The sequence below is a fragment of the Pungitius pungitius genome, chromosome 4, assembly GCF_949316345.1.
Source record: "Pungitius pungitius chromosome 4, fPunPun2.1, whole genome shotgun sequence".
NCBI classification, from domain to species: domain Eukaryota; kingdom Metazoa; phylum Chordata; class Actinopteri; order Perciformes; family Gasterosteidae; genus Pungitius; species Pungitius pungitius.
In genome coordinates, this window is record NC_084903.1 from 3,405,611 (window position 1) to 3,429,498 (window position 23,888).

Consider the following 23,888-nt stretch of genomic DNA (forward strand, 5'->3'; position numbering starts at 1 on the left):
CTCTGTGTGTGTGTGTGTGTGTGTGTGTGTGTGTGTATACGTGCTTGTGTGTGTGTCTCTAACGGCACCGACGGCAGGGCATGTTTACACAAATCAACAAATTGCAAGTTAATATGTCAGTTTATGTAGAGCAGGGCCTCATTTAAAATGCATTCCAGGCCAGTGGCAACAGCACAAACAACAACCAGCGGTTCCCCAAGTGCTTTGTCATTTTATTACCACAAAAACGGGTTGTAACTGCTCAAGGAGCTAAACCCCGTATTATTTTGATTGATTTGTTGACGCAAACACATTTCTATTTGTTCTATAAGGAGATTTACTTGACATTACATCATCATGGAGTGGTATAAATGTCAGCATACTGTGCATTTGACATGTTGCCTGTGTTTGCTCACTTCCCTCAAGTTGATCTGGTTTACTGGGTCGGTACTGGCCAAATTGGCTTATTGATCCAGTGTTTTACAAAACAAGTCAAATCTCTTTGTGCTGATCCCCATTAGCTTTAAACCTGAGGCTTGGACTCAAGTCAGTTCAATTTATTTCCCAATTTACCCTCTGCGGTACCTTGCCGGATAGATAGTTGTGATTGGATTTGCTGAGATCCATGCCACTGAGACTTCCACCACCAAGCTCAATGTTACACTAGTGGACACAAAATACATTGGATTTATTGCTGTGCTTCTTCTGCTCAAATATAGACAGATGGCAGTTGTAGTTTAGGGGGAAATATATGTTTCTACTTACTTTGTTTGTTTTAGTTATTTCTGCAGTCCGTTTTTGTTCTTTCTTGCACACTATGAGCAATACCTTCAATCAGTGTTGTGCCGAGATGATGATGATGATGAGGATGATGTCTTCAGTTGCCGATACAACAGCAGGCCTTGGTAGAATGTCACTTGACAAATAAGTTGTTTAACTATTTGTCTTTAAAAGTCCCCATTGGTCCAAAACCAGCATCCATGTCTCATAGGCTTACATTCTATGAACCGCAGGTTCCCATGGCACGGATCAGCTGTTCTGAAGGTGTAGCACTAAATGTTTTGTTGACCCCGTTTGTCACTGAGCAGTGCGGCTCCTGATCTGAGAGCCCGTCCAACCCACTGGCTTACCTAATGATCTCAAAGCAAAGCAGCCACTTTTTACGTTGTTTCCAAGGTCTACACTCGTTGTGTCTGGTTTTTGGCTCGTCGGTCATCTGAAGAAGTGCACTAAAGATACAAAAGGTGCAACGCAAATCAACTTTGATCTTACCTAAAATGACCTTTGTCTGTGTCGGGAGAGAACTTTCTTCCTATGTTGAGACTAAGTGTGTTTACATGGGTGGACCACGTGTGTGCACCTCTGTCCATTTGTCTTCTTTATTTCCCCTGTGGGTAGTCTGGCAAACGGACTGACGGATGGGGGGGGGGGGTCGTTTCGGGTGGACATCCACTCTCCGTCCGCTGGTGTGAGCGCCACCCAGTTCAAGAGTGGAGAGTTTTTGCTGCTTTTCGTTTGCTTTTTAAATGTATCTTAATTTAAAGTAATAATAACAATAAAGTATCATGTAAAACAATTATGACTGAAATGTCGTTCACAAAAATAAACCTTTCAATTCAAAACTAATTGTCCCATTTTCCCATTGAAGATCTTCCAGGGCCTCCTTTGCATTTTCTACAACCTCGGGGACGGGGATTTCAACCTCACTCTGCCCTCCTATCGCCTCGACAACGGCGAATGGCACGAGGTCTTCCTCGACCGGCACGACAATGAGATGACGCTGCGACTGGACGGCGGCGGGGGTCAGCGGGAGGTCAAGGGATCGCGGGGCCGAAGCCGGGAAATCATCATCGACCCCACTGTGGTGATGCTAGGCAACACCTTCCCCTCGGGAATCAACAAGAGCTTCCAGGGTAGGTGACACGCCACACGTGCTGGGCCTTCCATTGGTATCAGACATGTCCTTCTGGACATCAGGTGGTAAAAACAGCAACGAACGCGCTGAAGGTCCCTGTGAATTGGACATGCTGAATCCAGCTGGGAGAGACTACGGGCTGAAGGACAACTTGGTAAATGGACAATAAGTAAAAAAATGATAGTTATGTCAAACAGCTCAGAACAACGTATTACCCAGGTGCTGACATCCCTAACAGAATCTGTTGAATCTGGACTCTCAGGGACCCGATTGGGAATGACCAGATGTGATCATGCTGATCCCTTCTGCTCTCACTTTGTAAGACCCCGTGTGGTCAGAGCTACTGCTGTCCAAACAGTTTTAGATGCAATCATCAAGAATTTCTGAAGACATTGAAGTGGCGGAATTAAAATAATGCCTTCAATCTCTGAATTTCTGAGCAATAAGGTCAAATATTTATATATAATTATATATATTTTTTCTCTTAAAAACTCTGTAAAGTTGCTGCTTTTACATTCAAATTGTTGTTACAAGTTGAAGCTAAACGGAAGACTTGATTTACATCTACGTATTTAATTTTTTTGTAAATACGTTTTTGCACCAAGAACCCAATAAGTCAAACAATGTCAGAGTGAAAATCTGTTTTTTTGCACAGCGAGCTACAGCTGCTGTGGACAAAATACTCGAGGACACTCCTCAAAGCTCCAGGCATTTCAACTCGATAGAAGGGTAGAAAGTTTTGGGTTTTGATGTCCCAGTTTGTCGAGACAAAGAATCATTCAATGCTGCCGTGTTCTCTGTGAATCCCTGTGTGACTGCTCTAATCTTTGTGAATTGGATTGTTTTTGCAATGAAGCTCAATTGCATTAAAAATATAACAGCACAGAGACGCTGTTCGCTCAGAAGCACAGTTTGGGCTGCATTAAGCCCTTCATTTTTTGTCATAGTGGTGAAGCTGAATATGCCCCAGAGGGTTCCAGCAGTGCTTTAGGAGACAAAGAGGGTTAAAAAAAAACAACATTATAATGCCATCACACCTCCTACAAGCCCAGGACACGGAGAAGAGAGAAGGGGACAAAGCTTGAAAGGCCAGTGCTTATTAAGAGTGCAAACATCAGCCCTGGGAAGGCTGATTCCTAGTCATCGGAGTCACAGCCAGCAGACTGGATAGAATGTGCAAAACCCACAGGAAAGCCAAGAAGAGCGCCAACCTGGTTCGTGACATAATGAAATGAAAATCCATGCAGCACCTGCTTCTTAATGGGCAGCTTGACTCAATTCGCCTTCCAGCTGCTGAGAAAGAAATGCTATCCTAAATACTGGACATGAAAAAAAAAAACGTGTCAATCAACAAGAAATAAAATAAGAAAAGAGTATCACACAAGAAGAGGAGTACACTAACGTTGCCAGATGACTTGGTGCAACAAACAGATCCAATAATCCTAATTAGTTCTCATCCTGGTGACACAAGGATTGCTTTTTACTAATCATTTTAAGGAGTGAGGACAGGACTTATTGAACAATAGACGTGTTAAACAAAGGGCACTCGTTTAGGTTTGAAATAAGACGTACATCATGGCCTTCCATTACGGTCATTGGACCATCATCAACATGGCCTGAAAAGTCCAGTGGTGTCCGTGCACATAACAAGGACGCCGTAGATAGTCTGAAACGAGCCGTGTTGGATTGCTGGTGCTGCGGTTCTCTGGGTCTGTGTTTTGAGGTGTGGATTGGCAATGCGTGGAAGTGACAGATTAACAGATTGTTGGCCAAACCCTACGAGAGTCACGCAGAGAGGAGCACGCAGCACGGACAGCATGATCCCTGGTGTTGGCAGACACAGTCGAGAAGATTCAATGAAATAGCACGCAGTCCCGAACCAGATATATAGAAAAAAGAAACCCCGTGTGATAAAAGAGAGAGAGAAAAAGGTCCCAACTGCTGAGAGGAAGCCGACTTAAAGCGAGAAACGGCTCTCTGTAACTAGACAGCTGTGCCTCAGGCAGTGAAAGACAATACACGTGTTTATTAAGTGGACTTTAAAAGCACGTCTCTTGAAGCAGACGCAATAGACGAGTCTATTCTACGCTAACGGGTGTATGTGAGCGAGCACCTTGCTCTGTGTGCAATATTGACAGAGGTGGAATGAGATGATGTGTGTAGGATTAAGTTGGATCTACTGTGAATATTTGTTTCATTGGTGTATAATCAGCTGAACAGAAGAAACGTTAAAATGACTTTAGCAGGCGTGTAGTAGATTACCGTTCCTCCTTGGGGGGCTCGTCAGTAGATTTGAGCTTAACGTTTAGATAAATACCGGAGTGGGCATTATAGAAATGCTTAACATCATTGTATGGTAAAGTCATAGAATAGGGTCGTCTGTCCCATCCGCGGCGCCCACGCTAGTCAAGCTCCATTCGGCCTTGGGCAAGACCACCTCCTGCAGGCTTGAATGGGAGAGAATGCTTAGTGAGTACCAATGGGCAAGTGGCACCTTGCATGGACGTCCCTACTGTCACTATATCAATGGTTGTAAATGAGTGAATAATGACTGCAAGACTAGAAAAGAGACCAATTTACTGGAACAGGTTTAAGTAACCCGTAAAGATAAATAAGTTAGATATTCAAAATGTTATCAAAAGGTGGGGGACTGCACAATGCTGTTTGTATAATGTAGGAAGAGCAGTTTGGCTAAAGTACTTCATACCTCTAATGCGGTGTCCCGTCTGTGGCGGGACGTGTTCTTGCATGGGTGGATCGCTGTTGCATTCGTAATGTTGCTCCATCACCTGCTTTTCCTGTTTTATGCAGCGCCTCACCCTCAAATGTCCTTTTGAAGCCATGTCCGACCCTTCGGCTGCCCAGCCTGTCATGTGACAGCTGCAGTCACAGCCTCCATCTCAATAACAGGATTTGTTTTGCTGAGGGGACTGATGTGCTCGTTCTTGCACCCATGGCAACAAAAGAGAGACGTCAGATTTTGGGAAAACCCCAAAAAGTGTCAAGAAACCAAACGCAGCAGTTCCTGTAGCTCTGTGCTTGAATGTGCAGTCGTGATGGAGCCTCATCCAGCTAGCCAGCAGCTATAACGTTGGCCCATAAAAATGTCACTAATGAATAAGAATGGAGCGCAGTTAATACGGTCTCAATATACTCTGAATTCCCTTGTCAAGCGTATGGCGTTGGCTGTGGCTCAGCATGCCCTACGCAGCAATAAACCCTCTAAATGTACTCTAATCCGTTTTAAATGTTATATGTCACATGTTTTACAAAGGTACATCCTAGTAAATGTGTCCCCTATAAATGCACCTGGATTTTATGAAAGGTACAGCACCCTGCAGTAGTACAAATTGATAAACTAAAGATGTGGAAACCAAATCTAAATAGGGATGAAAAGGATCCTGTTACAACTTGGATCCAGACCCACCAATGTTTTCCAAGCTGAAGCCTTTTTCCCGCATTTGCAATGTTTTCTTTTAGCTTTGTGCTTTGCCACTTTGCAGCCAGCCTTTCAAATACGTTTTCTCCTCTTTGCCAAGTCTCTCAGGCATACAGCAGCGAAGCAGTGATGTGTGTGAACAACGCATCCATCAGTTCACCATGGAGTAAATTATACCAAATCCAACATGTATGCAAGTCTTTGCCCTCAGAGATTCCCCTCGGTCCGTCGAAACTGCATTTTAAGATATAGCAGTGAACACCCTACTACAAGAAACTGTGTAATGTTTCTTCATGATTTATTCTCATCACCCACAACATTTACTGCCACAAAGATTCTGGCGTTTGGGATTTGTTCTGGGATAAAAACAAAAGCTTCACACATTCGAGTGCTGATATGGTTTGTGAAAAACATCCTGATTTTCTTCACTCTTGCTGGAATTAATTGATTATTTTGTATTTTTGGACTCCTATGAATTATTTTTCAAAACATTATGGTCTTCCAAAAAGATCGGTCCCATTGTGCTAATCACGAACTGTCGGAACTAGAGCTACTCATCCATCAAGAACATATGCTTGATTTGCTCAGCAGTGAGGTAGAAGTCTCTGTAATCTGATGCTCACCCTCAGCTGAACTCTGAACTCTTACTTTGTTCCCCCTGCAGGTTGCATGAGGGACGCACGCCTCAACGGTCGCTATTTGCCCCTGGACAGCCAGACGCGTGATGGGGTTTCCCAGGTCACCATTCAAGGCCTCTCCCCCGGGTGCTCGTCTGACTCCTGCAAGAGGAACCAGTGTAGCGCCCCCTTCACCTGTGTTGACTTATGGAGAGTGCACGAATGCAGGTACACAGACACGCCTCTCATTGACGGTTGGATGCTCCCCCTGGACACTCGTCACACAGAGGCATGAGGACACATGCATTTACAGGGTTCATAAGCTGGAAAAGTCATGGTATTTTAAAATGGTCATCACCAGGCCTGGAAAAGTCATGGAAGAGCTTTTGCAAAAGTCATGGAAATTTCATGTTGTTTATTTAAGATTAGATTGAAATAATTCATGTGCTTTTATGGGTTAGATGCTTAAATTATAAGCAGGACCTTGCAGTTGTGTTTCTTCACAGCCACACACACACACACACACACACGTGTTGATACCACCTGCTCTGAACTAGTTGAGTGCTTGGGGAGGGAGAATTGCAGAAGGCGAATCTTCCCTGAGCCTTTGTTCTAAAGCCGGTGACAGGAGCTTCGTGGAACAAGACGCTGGGCTTTCAGAAGGAACCCATGGCAGCCAATTATTTTCCACTTCACGTAATAAAGAGCCCAGACTGACCAGCGAGCAGGCAGGGGAACACGCCTGTAATGTAGCGTGTTATAACCCTTCGTGTCCTCATTCACACACCGATGACAGACATTTGGGGTTAAAGTCTTTTAGCTCTGGGACTGAAAGCCTACGCTGCGCTACCACTGAGCCCCACTCACCTCAGAGAAGGGTCCAGGCATTGATTGGATGGTGTCAGCCTAATTACTGATTTAATTCTGTAGGTCACAGAATACTGCAGTGGGCAACACTAAATATACAACAATGAGTCAGACAGCCTTTGTCCGTCGTGAGGGGAGCAGCAGTGGTTTTATAAGTCTGCACACGGCCGACGTGAAAGTTGTTGATTTCCTTGTTGAGAAGCTGCGGATGTGATGGTACGTGCGCAGCCTGCGTTGATGTGTCCACATTGTCCCTCACAGCTCAGTCACTTGATTAAAAACCACGAGATGAAGTGAGGAAATAGGATTCGACTGCCAGGCGAGTGCCAAACTGGTTGATGGTCAAAAGGCATTCATTTTGTTTTCTCTTTTAATGGATATCTGCTCTTTGAAAAACAAATTAGCAAGCGCATTCATTTAGCAGAGCGCCGTGTGTGAGCTCACTTTAGCTCCTCGGGCTGGCTGACAGAGAACCTTTCAATTCTGCACACATCTACGGATGACACAGTCTGCTGGAGTTTATCCTGAAGAGTTTTCCAAATAAATACCAAATCATTTGTGAAAATGAAAAAAAGGGAAGAAACCTTAGAGAGAGCGGCATTAATGAGAAGACTCGGCTTAGTAGTTCATCTAAGGGCCGGTCCAAGCCAACCCGAGCCAGCACCCACTATAAGTGTTATCAAAGAGGAAAGTCTTAAATGAGCTGCTGTGTCTGCCATCCCGGACTGAAAGCGGAAGCTGGTTCCACAAACGGAACAATAAAGCATTGATGGAGCGCAGCTCTTTATTTAGTACGGCAAAATGGCGTTATAAGCTCCTTAAGATAAGACTTTACTTGACCAGCAAGTGCCTTGTAGGTGAGGAAAAGTACCTTAAATGATATTCTTGGGAAGCTAATACAGAAGTAATATGATTCGTTCATGTGCTGCAGCATTCTGAATCAACTGGAAAGGCTTTAAAGACTGTTTATAAAGAATATACACTCACCGGCCACTTTATTAGGTACCCCATGCTAGTAACGTGTTGGACCCCCTTTTGCCTTCAGAACTGCCTCAATTCTTCGTGGCATAGATTCAACAAGGTGCTGGAAGCATTCCTCAGGGAGTTTGGTCCATATTGACATGATGGCATCACACAGTTGCCGCAGATTTGTCGGCTGCACAACCATGATGCAAATCTCCCGTTCCACCACATCCCAAAGATGCTCTATTGGATTGAGATCTGGTGATTGTGGAGGCCATTTGAGTACAGCGAACTCATTGTCATGTTCAAGAAACCAGTCTGAGATGATTCCAGCTTTATGACATGGCGCTTTATCCTGCTGAAAGTAGCCATCAGAAGTTGGGTACATTGTGGTCATAAAGGGATGGACATGGTCAGCAACAATACTCAGGTAGGCTGTGGCGTTGCAACGATGCTCAATTGGTACCAAGGGGCCCAAAGAGTGCCAAGAAAATATTCCCCACACCATGACACCACCACCACCAGCCTGAACCGTTGATACAAGGCAGGATGGATCCATGCTTTCATGTTGTAGACGCCAAATTCTGACCCTACCATCCGAATGTCGCAGCAGAAATCGAGACTCATCAGACCAGGCAACGTTTTTCCAATCTTCTATTGTCCAATTTCGATGAGCTTGTGCAAATTGTAGCCTCAGTTTCCTGTTCTTAGCTGAAAGGAGTGGCACCCGGTGTGGTCTTCTGCTGCTGTAGCCCATCTGCCTCAAAGTTCGACGTACTGTGCGTTCAGAGATGCTCTTATGCCCACCTTGGTTGTAACGGGTGGTTATTTGAGTCACTGTTGCCCTTCTATCAGCTCGAACCAGTCTGGCCATTCTCCTCTGACCTCTGGCATCAACAAGGCATTTCCGCCCACAGAACTGCCGCTCACTGGATGTTTTTTCTTTTTCGGACCATTCTCTGTAAACCCTAGAGATGGTTGTGCGTGAAAATCCCAGTAGATTAGCAGTTTCTGAAATACTCAGACCAGCCCTTCTGGCACCAACAATCATGCCACGTTCAAAGTCACTCAAATCACCTTTCTTCCCCATACTGATGCTCGGTTTGAACTGCAGGAGATTGTCTTGACAATGTCTACATGCCTAAATGCACTGAGTTGCCGCCATGTGATTGGCTGCTTAGAAATTAAGTGTTAACGAGCAGTTGGACAGGTGTACCTAATAAAGTGGCCGGTGAGTGTATATCTGAGCGATTTTTACTACTTTACTCAAAATCCTCAAACAAACCAGTGTTATGTAGAAAGAGAGTTTTTTTGTCAGTACGAATGAGTAATGTTGTGCGATGAAAGCTGCAGCAGCTAAGTAGTAGTAGCAATCTCTTTCTGCCATAGAAAAAATGAGCCGCTCTTCAGTCCATGCAGCCTTGCTTTTAATCTTTTACTTTTATCTTTTCCACTCCTCTGATCCACTCATTCGCATCATCCATCCACCAAGGTATTTTTTTGTTTGTTTTCTTTAAAGCAGTTTTGATGTGCCATCGCCACACATCCACACACACATTCCCATTGCAGGCCCCCCAGCCTTCTGGCTTGTTTGCCTTGTTCTCCTTTCACCACTTGATGATGATGATTGGAGTGTAGTAAGTGTGAGCAGCGAGTGTTCCAAGCCCAGGTGTTTGATACCTGATTCCTCAGGGGAGCTCTGGTCAATTACTACCACACCTTGTGGGGATAATTCCTCTCCCTGGGGCTCAAATAGGCACATCAACAGTGATTTGTCCTTCGTACTTTTGATCAGTGTGCAAAACACCCCCACGAAATTGAACCTGGGGGGGTTGCAATATTAGTTGGGCCAATGGGGTAGTCACTGCGGTGCTCTCTGCGCCCCCCCCCCCCCCCCCCCGCTGTGAGCACAGACTCAAGATAATGGAAAATAACAAAAAGAAAATAAATGATAAGAGACTTTTTTTTTTTTAATTGCACACTTGTTCGGGGGGGGGGGAGGCTTTTGTTAATGGTAGGGGAAACACTGCAGTTGCCGTGCAAGCTGCTTTAATGAGGCACGTTGAAGAAAGAACTTCTCTTCTTCCATAAGGCACATTTAGCAAACCTCGTGTCCACCGCAACAATCCAGAATACAAATTTGGGGGAGGCGGGATGTCAAAGCCAGATACTGACACCCCATCCAACATCCAGAGCCTCTGGAAAGGTGCAAATAAATCTACTTTTTTTGCAAAAAAAATGTAATTTAGAAGAGACAGACTTTCTCACATGATGCAGTTTGTCATGTGGATTAGTTCTGATTTTGACTGTCATGTTGCTGTTTCATAGTTCCTAGCCATTTGGGTGCCCTAAGCACGTAACGGTAACAGAAACTTGGGGCGGCCCGCGGACGAGTACCGAATACGGCCCCCCCCGGCGATCCGTGCGGACATTATGAGCGCGAGTACATGTGGGCAGCCGGCCGCCCGGTGACCGCTAGCAACGGTCCTCACGAGACAAAGTTTGGGGACCCCTGATTTAAAATATTGTCTATCGTCGAGCATCATCCCGCTGTCCCTTCTTTTTTCTTTTTTCCGCCCCCGACTCTTTCGAAGCCGTTTCAAAGCTGTCTGCCACATTTGAGATTTGAGGCATAATCGAACAAACCACTGGGAGGTGGGGGGAGGGGGGGGCCGCACAGGAGGTTCCCCTTTTTCTCGACTAATTTGGTCTAGGCCTATTACTTTTGTATTGCTTTTGCATATTAACATGCTTTAGACATATTTTATTTGTTATTTATACTAGTAGCCTACTGTGATAATTTTTCACGTCCTAGATTTGTTGGTGCCCCCCCAGGCACTTGGTGCCCTACGCGCAGCGCGTGATGTGCGTGTGCGGAGCGCCGGCGCTGGTTGAGTCAGTATTTCTAATACATCTGTGATGTCATCAAAATGTCGAGCCTGGAGCTTCTCCAAAGACATTCAAAGAGATACTGAATTACTGGGTTTATAAAATGTTTGTTTGAGCTCTTACACCCAAATGAGCTTTTAATTATAGTGGTGCCATCTGAAGTGAGGCAGAAAATGTGGGCCTGCCTGCATAAAAGTCAGCATTTTCCCCCAGTTCCTTCTCTGCTGAGGTGTACATCAGTGGACAATCACTGACTCACAGACAGTATTCCACTTGTGTGTCAGTGTGTGAATGAGTAAAACACGTCATATTCAAGACATTCATCTTATCTACTACTAAGCATTGTTTGTTTAATCCTTCTCCATTTTTATTTGCATGTGTGGCGTTTTGGTAACTTCAGTTATCTGCATAATACGGTGTATTACACAAATCGTTTTCTGGTTAATATGTAATATACGTACGCTTTGTGTCACTTCAAAGCGCAACATGTATAGTTAATACAAAATAACCCCTAATGGGTTTGAGGTTGTGACTTCTCACTGTTCTTTGCAGATGTCCTCCTGGCCACATGATCCGTGTGAACGGGACCAGGAAGTCCTGTGTCTACACCCTCTGTGCGACTCGGCCTTGTCACCGGGGCACCTGTGTGGCACAGTCCCCCTCAAAGTTCACCTGCCACTGCCCCGAGGGTTACCGAGGACGCCACTGTGAGACGACACTGGCCATCTATCGGGAGGACGTGGGTCTGAGCTTCAGCTCCCTGTTTGCCATCTGTATCTGCTTCATGGCCTTACTAGGTAGCTATTGCATCCACTGCATTACACCAACCGTGATGAGGGGATAATTACACAGCAGGAGCCCCTATGCGTGCGTGTTTATTGCGCCTTTCCCTCTGAAGCCTACGATGCTTAAGAAACACGTGGATACCATCCCATCAGGATCGAATCTCCTGCTTGTGTTCCGGGTTGACTATTTTTGTAATAGCACTTGCCATTTCCATTGTAGAAATCTAGGGAGCACGGATGGTTCGCATGTGCAAGACAATGCAGCCATAAACATTATCAACATATAGTGTATATTGCATGTTGCCGCACTCTACCACGCTTCACCTACAAAGATCTGCATTACGTCCCGCACACACGGCAGGGAAAACCATTTGCATTATGTGGTGGAATGCACAAGCAACAGGATGAAGAACCCACAGCAAAGTTTTTATAAGCTGGCGACACTGGGAGAAATGAGAATACAGGCAATAAGGCTTAAGGCACAATCAGGACAAACCAGGAGATGCTGACACTCTATATACCTAAGGTTATGTGTTATGTAGGTGAGGTATTAAAGTTGGAGGTTATATTTGATTGTGGATGAATATTATATATTATGTTCACAAGTACAACCTTATCTTGGTGGGATCTAGCTTTTCCCAAACGTCAGTGTTTTTTAGCGTCAGGGTTTGCCTCTGATTGTTTTCCCCTCCCACGGGCTCGGTGTTCACAGCACAACGTTCTCTGGAAGACAGCCAAGGGACCCAATCTTACTCATTGCATACTACAGATGACTTGGCATGTCGGATGGTTTCCTTCACACTCCAGAGAAGCCCTTACTGCAAACTGTTTGAGAAAGGGCAGGCACTTGCAAACGAAAATATAAAATACTTGACAGGTAATTAAATAAACCATCTGTCAGTCACGCTATCACCGAGGCCATTCAGAAGATACGATGTGTTTTCCATCGTGAAAAGCCTTCACCGTCTTTGTTACTTTACTGCTTCTGCACCTCTGAAAGAGCCGGAGCCTCTTGTCCATCCGTTGGGCGTCACGCACACAGATACCCAGCATGCAGCTGCTCCTAACGGGACACCGGCTGCTTCCTGGAATTGCTGTAGCTGTAAGAAGCAGCTCTATATCCTGGACCGCTTGAGTAAGTGGGGAGCAGAGGTAGAACGTGGTGTTCACTACGTGCTTTGGAGCACTTGAGGAGTGCACCCTAAATGTCAGAATTATTTATACTGTCCACAGCCAAGATGCTGAACATCACCATCCATGGTGGTTTTCTGCAGGACAATAAGAAGTTAGTTCTTGTATTTGGGCGTCTTGATTAGGTTGATTAGGTCCCCGACATGGAGGGCAGCAGCTACATTGGTGGTGATTTGGTTTAAACTCTTAGTGCCCCATGGCATCAAAAATCCTTACTTCTTCTCAGCAGGCTGCAGACTGTTCCAATGGGTTTGGAGAGAGACTGTAACGGTGCATTTTGTGAGTAGGATTTATGGAACATTAACTACAGCAGGGGTCATCACTCTTCCACCCACAAGGAAGTTTGTTTAAAAAGTTCATAGTGCCACTTTCCAGATTCCACTGATGCAGATATGTGCCATAGCTCCTTATACTGCTATACTAAAGCGTTTTCCTTTACACTGATGACTACCTTTACAGTCATCTGAAGATACCACATCTCTTTATTATCTGCAGATTGTCAAATAAAATAGCAGAGTCTCCCATGCTTATGTGCTATCAAAGTTGCCATTTTTGATGAATTATTGCACACGGTATATTGGGCACATCAAAAAAAACTTTGATGTGGAGCTCAAGAAAAAGTCTGGAATCAATTAAAAAGGCCTCACACTGTGTATAAGTAGTGTTCCACTCAATTCCCGAGTGCACTGCAGGTGCATCCAGGGATTATACAAGCTAAATGGGCCTTGGGCATGCTCCTGATGCACTTGGAGGGGGGCACTCGACTGTGTTCTGGCACCGCGGGTCGATGCACAAAGGCAGAGGCCGCAGTGTCCAACGAGGCAGCGAACCCTCGGCAGGAGGTAAAGAGATCAAAACAAGGCTGCTGATCCTGAGCCCATCTGTACCACGGTGCATCATTAATAATGGGGGGGGGGGGTTATTGGGCTTGGTGTGTTTAGTTGTCAGACTTTTCAACCCCCTCAAAAAGCAACTTTTGAATCTAATGGGCTTCGTGAATATGAAAGTGAGTAAATAAAACGACAACAGCTGTGGCTGTGTGTTTGTTCGGAAGCCCTCTCCTGAAGGGCCCCTGTTCGCAAATAAACTGTAGTACACAGCTTACAGCCAGCAAAGAACTCACAATAGTTTTCTAAAAGGTCAGAAGTCTCAAGGAATCGAGGAATTGAGGTAAGGACTACCGACTACTAAATACTAAACCTTTGGTGCTGTGTGAGCATTTCCTCAGGCCCACTGTGAGTGGACTGCATGTTTTTTGTTGGAATCCAAATTCTCTCACTGTCTGTTTGTTTTTCAAGCCTGTTGAATATTCACACGCTGATACCTCTAGCTATTTGGTTCTGTTCCTCGAGGTTGAAAAGGGGCCTCGTGTGCAGGTTTGACACAGAGAGTGAGTTGTCGACGGATTTTGTGTGTTTAATTGAGGACAATACAAGAGAAGAAAAGAGATCGGGAAGGTGCAGAATAAAAGAGGACACTGCACAGACCAGAAGAAAACAAGAGGTTGTGTACCTCTTGTTTTTGAAGGATGGACTCAATGTCACAATGCTGCTGGCCATGTCTGCCTGTCTCATTGGTGATTCCAGAGGGCCAGCTCAAAGGATCATTTCTCCTTCTCCTCGTCTCACCATTCCACAATATCTCTCTTCAAACTTGGCTTTGGGCTAATATTAAATGCAACACCGACCTTGATCCTGCTGAGGCTCCCTTGTGTTAACCACTTGGGTTGTAGGCACACAAGGTGCTGTTTACCCAAACCTGCAGGAATTGAGATGAAGGCTCCGGGGGATTCTGGCAGTAATTTCCATCAGTAGAGCATTCGATCTGTGAAGCGCTGTTCACTCTGAAATTTAAGTGGCAGCCAGAGACCGATTTTTTTGAATGCCTTATGTTTTGTATAAAACGACTCACAAAAACTTTGACATGGATGTTATGGACAGATATAAAATATATTTTGTGATTGCCAATGCAGACCAAATCGTTGAAGCACCCAGATAGCAAACATGCTAAATATTACCAGCTAAACATTCTATGATTGTTAAGAAAGCTCAGGAATTTCTCGGGGAATCTTCAGAAAGCGACATTTCTGTGCCGAGTTGTTGACAACATTTACAGAGGAGCATTTGAAAGAATACCGACTGGAAATAATCAGAAAGAATGAAAACGAAAACATCCCCGAACATCATTGGTATCCAAGGATACTAAAATACATTTCCCCATCTGCTTTCATATTGCCAAACAACTCTCCTTGTTCTCTACACTCCATCATTAGGATGTTCCCGGTGAACCCCACCCAGTTAGCTCAAAACAAAGTCACAAGGAACAAATGTTTCGGATTTGTTTGTTTTTTCTTTTTTTGGAGAGGGGGGGGGTTTCACTTCTTTTTTTTTTTTTGCTTTTATAACTTTTTCCCACGGTCTGAAGGGATATTATAGCAGAGAGCATTAGACGCAGGGACATTTCGTATTGATCTAGCTGAGTTGACGCCCCTGGTGTGAACAGTGCGATCCAGTCAAAGTGTCGTTTCTCCATTGATGGACCTGGGGGGGCTTGCTGTGCTGACCCAGTGACAGTCCCCTGGGCTTCTGTAAAGTTGGTAGTGGACAAATGTTAGCACGGCTCTTAAACCAAGTCAAAGTCCAATTGGCTCTATATATATACAGTATATATATATATATATATATATATATATATATATCTCTATTGATGAATAGAAGCCTGCCTTCTGAATTGAGCATGTAGCTTGAATATTGATTTGGCCCTCAACAATGGGAGTTCATCTCTATCTAACAACATGTAGAACTGTTTATAGCTAGTAATAGTAAAGCCCAAACTTGTATTGTTCTGTTTACTTGAACAGTGGGTTTGTGCCATTTCAACTCTTTATTTTGATCTGATCAGCGAAGATAATGTAATGAAAAAGTAAAAAGTCAAAGATGAATAGATTCTTTAAGAAAAATTAATTTTATAGTTAGAACTTTTCTAAAACAACATTTTAGAGGGGCGAAAAAGTAGAGATTAAATGGAAAACCTCAATTAGAAGGTCAACGTGAGTCATTCTTACAAGTAGAGGACCTTTTCTGTTGCATTTACTGACGCTGTTTACTCAATATTTCTTCCTTGCACTTTGTAAACAGATGAAAAACCATGAAACTTGTCTGTTTAGTTTTCTCATCTTCACCTTAAGGCTGAGGTGATCACATTGTGCACGTGATGTAACCTTGAAAGTAGCAGTTATTTAACCTTTATACCTTTTATACTTCATACATTTTGTTTGATAAATCCCCTAAAGTGTCTGGCATTAAGAGTTGTAAACAAAGCTAAACACTGAAACAGAAGGGCAGGGGAATTGAATTGCAACACGGTGCACAGAGCGCTTGGTTAAAGCGAACCTCGAAGCAAGCCAACACGCTACATTCTGGTTAATTGGCCAATTAGTCATCAGTGCAACGTCAGCCTAAAAGGGGCCTCCATCCAGTCACTGAGAAACAACGAGAGGAGAGTAAACGATACCTTTCCATGGCTATAGTTACTAATGTCAAGACTAAAGGAAATATGTCTTGAAACCATATGTTAGTTTGTGATCATCTGACACACACACACACAGGGTGGTTGTGTGGGCACTGAAGCAGCCACACACACTCAGTGATTAGAGAGAGATTAGAGAAGGAGACCAGAGACTGAATATATCCGTATAATCGACTCTTCCAGATGAGCTGAGCAGTCAGTGCAGTGATTGCTGGCATCGATTCCTTCCATCTAACTCCTTTAAGGTGAAGATGTTTCCAAGGTTATCTTTGTGCATTGTTGAGAGTTTGGAGGAAAATCGAACAAGTGCTTTAGCACATGAGAGAGCTAAATTCTGTTTAGATGAAATCGTTTAATCCAGCAGCCTCCACATTTTTAAATAGAACGTTTCCTTCTGACTTTTTCTTCCAACTGGTTCTGATGGCTGAAGGCATTTTGGGTTTGACTTTATTTCATGTGTAGACAACAAAACCACTTAGTTAAATTAAAACCGTACCCTTTTTAAAACCATGACATTCCACAAACTTTTGAAATGTGGTAGAACTACTTGAAATTAGAGTATTTCCTTTAGGGCCCTTTATTTCCAATGGCATATGGAGTAACTGTCACAGAAGGGGACCTTGTTTTGGAAGAATTTGTTGGGATCATGATACCCAAAAAAAGAAAGAAAGAAAATGTCAGCATGTCTTCTTCTATATACAATAACTGCAACAACAGGTTGATGTACACTGAACCACAGCTTGTCTGAAGTCTCACACTGTGTATTGAGTTTACTGCAGTTTATTTCACTGGAAATCTGCCTCAAACAGCCTGCAATGCCTAAAGCAAAATAGTTAATTTCACTCAAATGATAAGAGTAAAGTCGATCTTTGTGTAAGTGGTCTGACAGCGTAGCAGCAACACAGGAAACATGGGGCCGAACCCGACTAAACTCAGCATAGACAGCCCCCCCCCCCCCCCCCCCCCCCCCCCCAGTCATATTCTGCAGAAAAGTAAAACCCCTCCAGCTGAAAGCACATTAATACCTGCTGAAGCCACGTGGAGCTGGATATTCTGCTTAAGAAGACTTGAGTACATAATGATCCGCAATCTAAGTCAAAGGTAATTATCTTGAAAGGGAAGTCTGCTTCTCTCTGTGGAAGGAAGGTGGAGAAGTGCATGTATGCATCCACATTCAGTGATTATCATCTGTGATTTGTTTAAAAGAAGATGATTGAGACCACATTTACAGGAGGATGAGCGCGAGTTGGGAAAGTGCAAACATTCCACCCTGACAGGTCAAAGGGTCACTGCCCTATGAGGTGAACATGGGATGTTTTTACCTCCTTTTGGGAGCGGTCAGACTGCAGGCGTGTGGTCTGAATGCAAAGTCAGCATCCAACTAACTAATCAGTGAGTTGTCATTGTTCCCCTCCATCATTAGATCTACTCATTTGAAGCTAGCAACCAATGAAAAACCTCATCAAAACCAAAAACAGGTTATTAGCAGCAACAAATTGCTACAATGGGCCGAAATAAAAACAAGCAGTGAGACGAGGACTAGGGACGCAGTGAGCGTGTAGAGACAGAGGGCTGCAGTAAACATGATTATACTTTGATGAGGGTGGGATCCATACAGCATTATTGACTTGTGTTGATGTACTCATAGACACTGATCTGATTGCAGGGCGGCTCGGATATTGATCGTCTGACTGGAAATCCCATTACGTGCACACTCATTCAGGTACAATGGATTTCCCTGCTCATCAAAGGGCCCCAGGCCGCCATGTTGTGCCGCCAGTCCTAAATAAAGGGGAGATATGTGACATCTTTAGAGGCATTCAACTAAAATTGGCCTTTTCAATAATGAGATATTTTCCTTACCAGTTAACAGTGCTTGCAGAGACCTCAAATAGTCCCGGTGCTTTAAAGGACTCAGGCGATGACATGGTAAAGTGATTTGGTGAGGGTGAAATCTTGTTATACCTAATGTGGTGCAGATTGCCCAAAGCACCTGCCAGCGGTCTGTGATTATCTCAAAGGTGTGAGACAGGAGGTTGGGAGCATTGAGTTTCCCTCCATCCATGCACTTGGTAAGGTTAAGGAAATTCTCAAGATTTGGTCCAAAATAAATCCTTATTGTCACAACGTGCCAAAGAAAAAGCTCTCCCATGTGAGGGCGGCTTAGAGCTAACAGTGGTAATAGTCAATGACGTCAATGCTAACCAGTAGGACACGCTTACAGCATTAATAAAGTCCTCAAGCTAAAGGGAGGGACAAAGGGACATTATTCCATTATATCCTCACATAGCAAATAGTATTTTACTACTAATTAAGCTCCTTTAAGGGTTAGACTTCTCGTGCCTGCTTATTGTTAAAAGCCAAAAGATTGAAGTAAAGCATCATGAAGGTCTCTGTTTGTTCTCCTAGATGTAGGGGTCATCGCGTAGGACTTTTACGCCTGTCTTGCCACTGTTGTTTGCACGGTAAATTCAAAGGGCTTTTCATCAGTGGACTGAAGGCTTGATTACCATTGAATTAACAGATATTTATTTAACTGAGATCAATTCCTTAAAGGCCATGAGACGGAGGAATGGCCAGTATTATTAGGAGTTTAGCACAGAGTGATAAAGTTTGACAAAGAAAAGAGTGATGGTCAGAGGGACTTCTGTACCTTGGAGGCAGTGTAAACAAATAAACACATAATCTCTCTTTTCAGGCTCACTCTCTCTCTCACACACACACACACACACACACACACACACACACACACACACGCCAATCACATTCATTCTCTGTTTGCCCTCCAGAAAGCGCCTTTGAACGGGGCAGATTCATCTTGTATGCCCTGACCTCCAGCTTCCTCACTCAATTGCCCATGGAGCTCATTCTAACCTAGTCCTCACACACACACACACACACACACACACACACAGCAGATGGGAGTAAAGTGTAAACACATGAAAACATAAACTCCACCACCTTACAGCAGCAGGACTACACCTCTCATACTTGCAGCTTCACATAGGCCTGAGCGGACTTCACTGTGTGCCTTAACGTCACACAGGGTTCGAAGTGACTTAGGACTCTTGGGGGGTCCCCTAAAATGTAACTATAAAAAATACTGAAGACTACCTTGCTACACTATATACTGCAGGCAAAATTATATTGATATATTTTAAAGGTGATGTTAATGGAACTTTTGATATAGGAACACCAACTCCAAATATTTTACTAGAATAAGCAATTATTATGGAGATATAAACATAATCGAAGCACTTACAGCATTTTCATTAGGCATTTCACTCTTTGTGAGGCTTTGCCGCGCTCAACAAAAACCTACGTGTCTGCGCCATAGACTGTACTGTTTACGCCGGAGGACCACAACAACAATCTGTGATGCTATTAGCTGCCCTGATTGCTGCCCAATCGCGCTAGGAAATAAATAAATTATTTTTATAAATATAAAACGTCACTAAAGACCTTTTCACAATCATTTTTAATGTTAAAAATATTTGTCAGGGACCCCCCAAAATCTAAAAATAAATTCTTATAGGGGGTCCCCAATGACTTATAGGGGGTCCGGGACCCCCCCAGATCCCCCTCATTTCGAACCCTGACGTCACAGATGTCTCTCCCAAGTGAGACAGAGGGAGTCAACGGGGTCCCTGTGAAGTGTGTTCTTGTTTGCACATCCACATGTACCTTATACCACAACATTATTGTTGTCTAATCAGCTGTGTGCCATTCACTCTTGACACTTGATTGAACTCAAATTTTGAAGAAATGACTTTAATTATCTGTTCTGATGGAAGGATTAGTTTGATAAGTATTGTTAAGGCTCTAGGGGATCAAGGGTCAAAGCAACCCTACAGGGGGAAGACCAGCTGATGGTCTGTCTGTAGCCAGTTGCTTTTGACTCATTAAATCACCTCAAAGAATTCTAGCTAATCTGATTCAGAATTATTTATTCAAGGGACATGAATGAAACGCTGTCAATCACAGGAGCATAATTGGCTCTGTTAAAACACACAGTCATCGTCTTTGTTTCCTTTGGCCAGGGCATCGTTATCATCCTATGGTTCTGTCTTCATAATTGAGTGTCATGCAGTTGCTGTTATTTAAAGGACAGTGAATCCCTCACACAATCACACGGTTCTAATTCACCCTAACCAGAGAGTTATCGGCCAATGTAAAGTACAGAGGATGTGGGGCTAAGGCAGTTGCATATTTAAATCTATGTCTATAAATATAAATTAATAAATTTTAACGCAGCCGTTGTGACCAGAATGATTTTATTGTGGTCTCAAAACATTGAAATAAATGTAAGATAAAGGATGAGTGTATGAAATGATAGCATTTCTTTACTTAAATGAGTTGATTTATTTGTGAATTCTCTTCTTTTCGTTCTTTGGTGCTGTCCTTTTAGTAAGTTGTCAGTAAACTGAAAGGTTAACTAACGAGCTCCCCGTATTGCGCAAATTCATCACCAATAAAAAATGCATTGATGTACATTTGTGTCTTGGATGTGAGTTTACGTTGTTATCCGACATTAATATTGCTGTCCCATAATAGGTAAGGGATTATGAAGTTGTATATAAAGCATTGAATAAAATCCAAAAATGTTCAGCTGCCAACAAAGCAGACTCCCAATAAGTGTTGTTCCACGTCTGCTGGAGTCGACACAGTCGGACAGTCTGCAGCCCACTGAGAGGTGAAAACGCCTGCTGAGGTGGACCCGGTCCCCCTGAGGAGAGGAGGAGGAGGGGGGGGGGGGGGCACATTCTCCATTGTGCAAACCGTGGCACTCTGGCCCATCCCTCCTCCACCAGTGACAGAAAGAGGAACGCAGGGCTGATTCCATCGCAACTGTGTGTCTCCGCTCCAGTGCTGCTGCTGGGCATCTTCTCCTACACCCGCTGGAGGAGCTACAAAGGGCTGAAGGAGGGCGTTTACCACGTCTCAGCCCACCACGACGGCTGGGAGGACATCCGGGAGAACGTCCTCAACTACGACGAGGAGGGCGGCGGGGAGGAGGACCAGGTACAACACACACACACACACACACATGCTCACAAGTGATGATGTTCTTGCACCCCCTACAAAGTGGGGGCCGACACTAGGGTTGAAGCATCAGGCCGAGTAAGGGAAATAAATTCAGGTGTGAAAGCAGCTCGGAGCTATAGACATGAGACCTGCTCTACAAACAGATGTAAGGAAATTCATATTTTACTTTTTACTACACCAGCGATACACGAGAAGCGCTTTGTGGCGAGCACCAAAAGTTTGTTTTTATGGCTTGTTTTTAGCCAGTAGCACCTGCTACCTCCCTTAAATACACAAATACTCAACATGTGTCACTGTTGTATAACACCCTTGTGACCTGGTTGAAGTTGTGTATGTTTGACCTGTCTACACCTTGTCTACACCCGCCCCCTACCTGTGGGTCTTTGTCCCAGGTTGTCACACTCTTGGAGCCTTTCCTCAGGGGGTCTCGTGGTGACTCGCAGGCTGTGACTTGTTTGCCTGACAGGCCTCATACATGTGCTATGACGCGTGTCATAGTGTCTCTGTCCAAGGCCCTGGGAAGGACAAAGGGACACATGGAGCAATCAAACCCAATGCCTGGTCTGTGTGAGAGCTGTAGCTAATTAAACAATGTGTCTGCATCTGCCTCGTGTTCCATGGAGCTTGGGTTGGGCTTTTACTTGTTAAGGTCAGGTGTGTGTGTGTGTGTGTGTGTGTGTGTGTGTGTGTGTGTGTGTGTGTGTGTGAATGCTCTTGTATGCGTGCACTAGCATTTAGAATGAGGCACACAGAAAAACCCTTATCTCCTTTCTCCAACAGTGACTGTTACCCACCAGCTCCCAACAGTCCTGAAGAGCTGCATCATATCACAGCTTTGATAGAAACAAAGCAGTGCTGCACACACACACACACACACACACAGTACAACAATGACTCGGTGTGTGACTCTGTACACACAGATTGTTGTCACACCTCGTCAGTACCCCAGAAACCCTCGAGGTCTTGTCTTCCGTAATGTAAACCACCTTCAGTCAAACACACACGACGCAGACGCACAAACAGGAACACACACTCCCATCCAGTCCTGATCCCTGCAGCAGAGCAGACGCTGCACTTTATTCTCAAGAGTCTTGTTTGAACGCTGTGAAGAGGACTTACATCAGCACTTCCACCCGTCTCATAATCAGTTTTACAAAGCGACCCACACCTCCTCCGTGTGTACCCTTTCTTCTTCCTCCTCCTCCTCCTCCTCCTCTTTTTTTCTCTGCTGCCGTGGTTACTGTTCACTGAAGCGATTGGCTGTTAAGGTACCTGCAAAGTGAAGGCCGCCCCTGAACCCCACTGCAGTGCATTACATCGGTTCACACTTAATGATAATGTTTTCACATTTTTCTGTTTTCTCCCTCATTTTCTGCTCCCCCCCCCCCAAAAAAAAATACTGCCTCCTTCTCCCTGGCTGGTTCTTCTCTGCTAACTTGGCCTCTTCCTGCTCTTCTGTCTGTGTGTGTGTGTGTGTGCATGACCTTGTGTGCGTCCAGAATGCCTACGACATGGCGGAGCTACAGAAATCCCTCCAGCCGAGCCCGGCCCAGTCGGTCCAGTACTGCCGCTCTAGAGCCCTCCACCACCCTCCCCCGCCCCTCCACCACCACCACCACCACCTCCTCCACCAGGCGGCGCCGCCGGCCCCGCCTGCCGCCCAGCCGCTGGGCCCCCTCACCCGGACGTCCAGCTCCACTACCCTGCCCCCCTCGGCAGCCTCCAGCACCTCCACGGCCACCACTGGCACTAACGGCAGCCTGCGCAGGGACGTGCCCCCCACCCGGCTCCCGGCCCAGGGCCAGGCGCGCTCCACCCAGCTGGCGCGGCGCTCCCTGTCCTTCTCCAGCCAGGACCTGGCGCGCTACCTGTGTGAGATCATCCGCGACGCCGACCAGCACCCGGACACGGGGCCCTTTGACTCCCTGCAGGTGTTCTCCACCGAGGGAGGGGGCTCGCCCGCCGGCTCGCTCAGCTCCTTCAGCTCGGCGGGGCTGGACGGAGGCGGGGACGGGGGAGGCGGGGAGGAGGGGAGGAGGGAGGAGACACTCGGGGAGTGGGGGCCCCGCTTTGAGAAGCTGCGGGCGCTGTACGAGCGGGCGGAGGCCGGCGACCTCTGAGCTCGGACGCCCGACTGACAGGACCGTGCCCCCCCCCCAAAAAAACTATCAGTTGCAACGACGTGGGCGGGAAACCGGCGAGAGACTGAGTGACAGACAGATCGCCTCCCATCCCCTCCCATCCCCTCCCATCCCCTCCCCCCGTCACCCGCTGACAACCGACACGGAAGGTGTTCCCCGGTTGAGTGCGGCGGCCCGACAGACAGATGAAAGTGTCCCCCCCCCCACCCCACCCCCCCCCCTCCTACAGGTGCAGACGTTATCAAAGCTGCCAGTCAGGTTCAGCTCGGGAACGTCACCCAGCCGCGCTGCTCGCCATGATGGAGCTTAGCTTCAAGGTCACAACCAATCTGCTCCTGTCACAACCACTACCCCCCCCCCCCCCCCCCCCCTCCCCAAATGATCCCCCCGTGGCCTGATGAGAAATCTAAATGTTTTGGTCAGGTTATTTCTTCCGTTTTGTTTCTAATGTCTTTTGCTGCGGGAATAAATCAATGTAAATGAAAGCAGCCACTCGGTGCTGCTGCGTGACGAAGAGGAGCCCCGACG

General features: G+C 45.4%; 1 protein-coding gene across 1 annotated transcript in view; it reads left to right on the plus strand.

Annotated features, from left to right (window-relative positions):
* si:ch211-186j3.6 (neural-cadherin) overlaps window positions 1-23,541 on the plus strand; it is a 199,009-nt gene extending 175,468 nt beyond the window's left edge. The window contains exons 33-37 of the mRNA XM_037490285.2: window positions 1,628-1,892; window positions 5,998-6,178; window positions 11,222-11,466; window positions 21,041-21,195; window positions 22,719-23,541. Coding sequence (XP_037346182.2) covers window positions 1,628-1,892; window positions 5,998-6,178; window positions 11,222-11,466; window positions 21,041-21,195; window positions 22,719-23,339 — 1,467 coding nt within the window. The 3' untranslated portion in view covers window positions 23,340-23,541. The remainder of the gene's footprint in view (window positions 1-1,627; window positions 1,893-5,997; window positions 6,179-11,221; window positions 11,467-21,040; window positions 21,196-22,718) is intronic.
* Window positions 23,542-23,888: the final 347 nt, after the last annotated feature.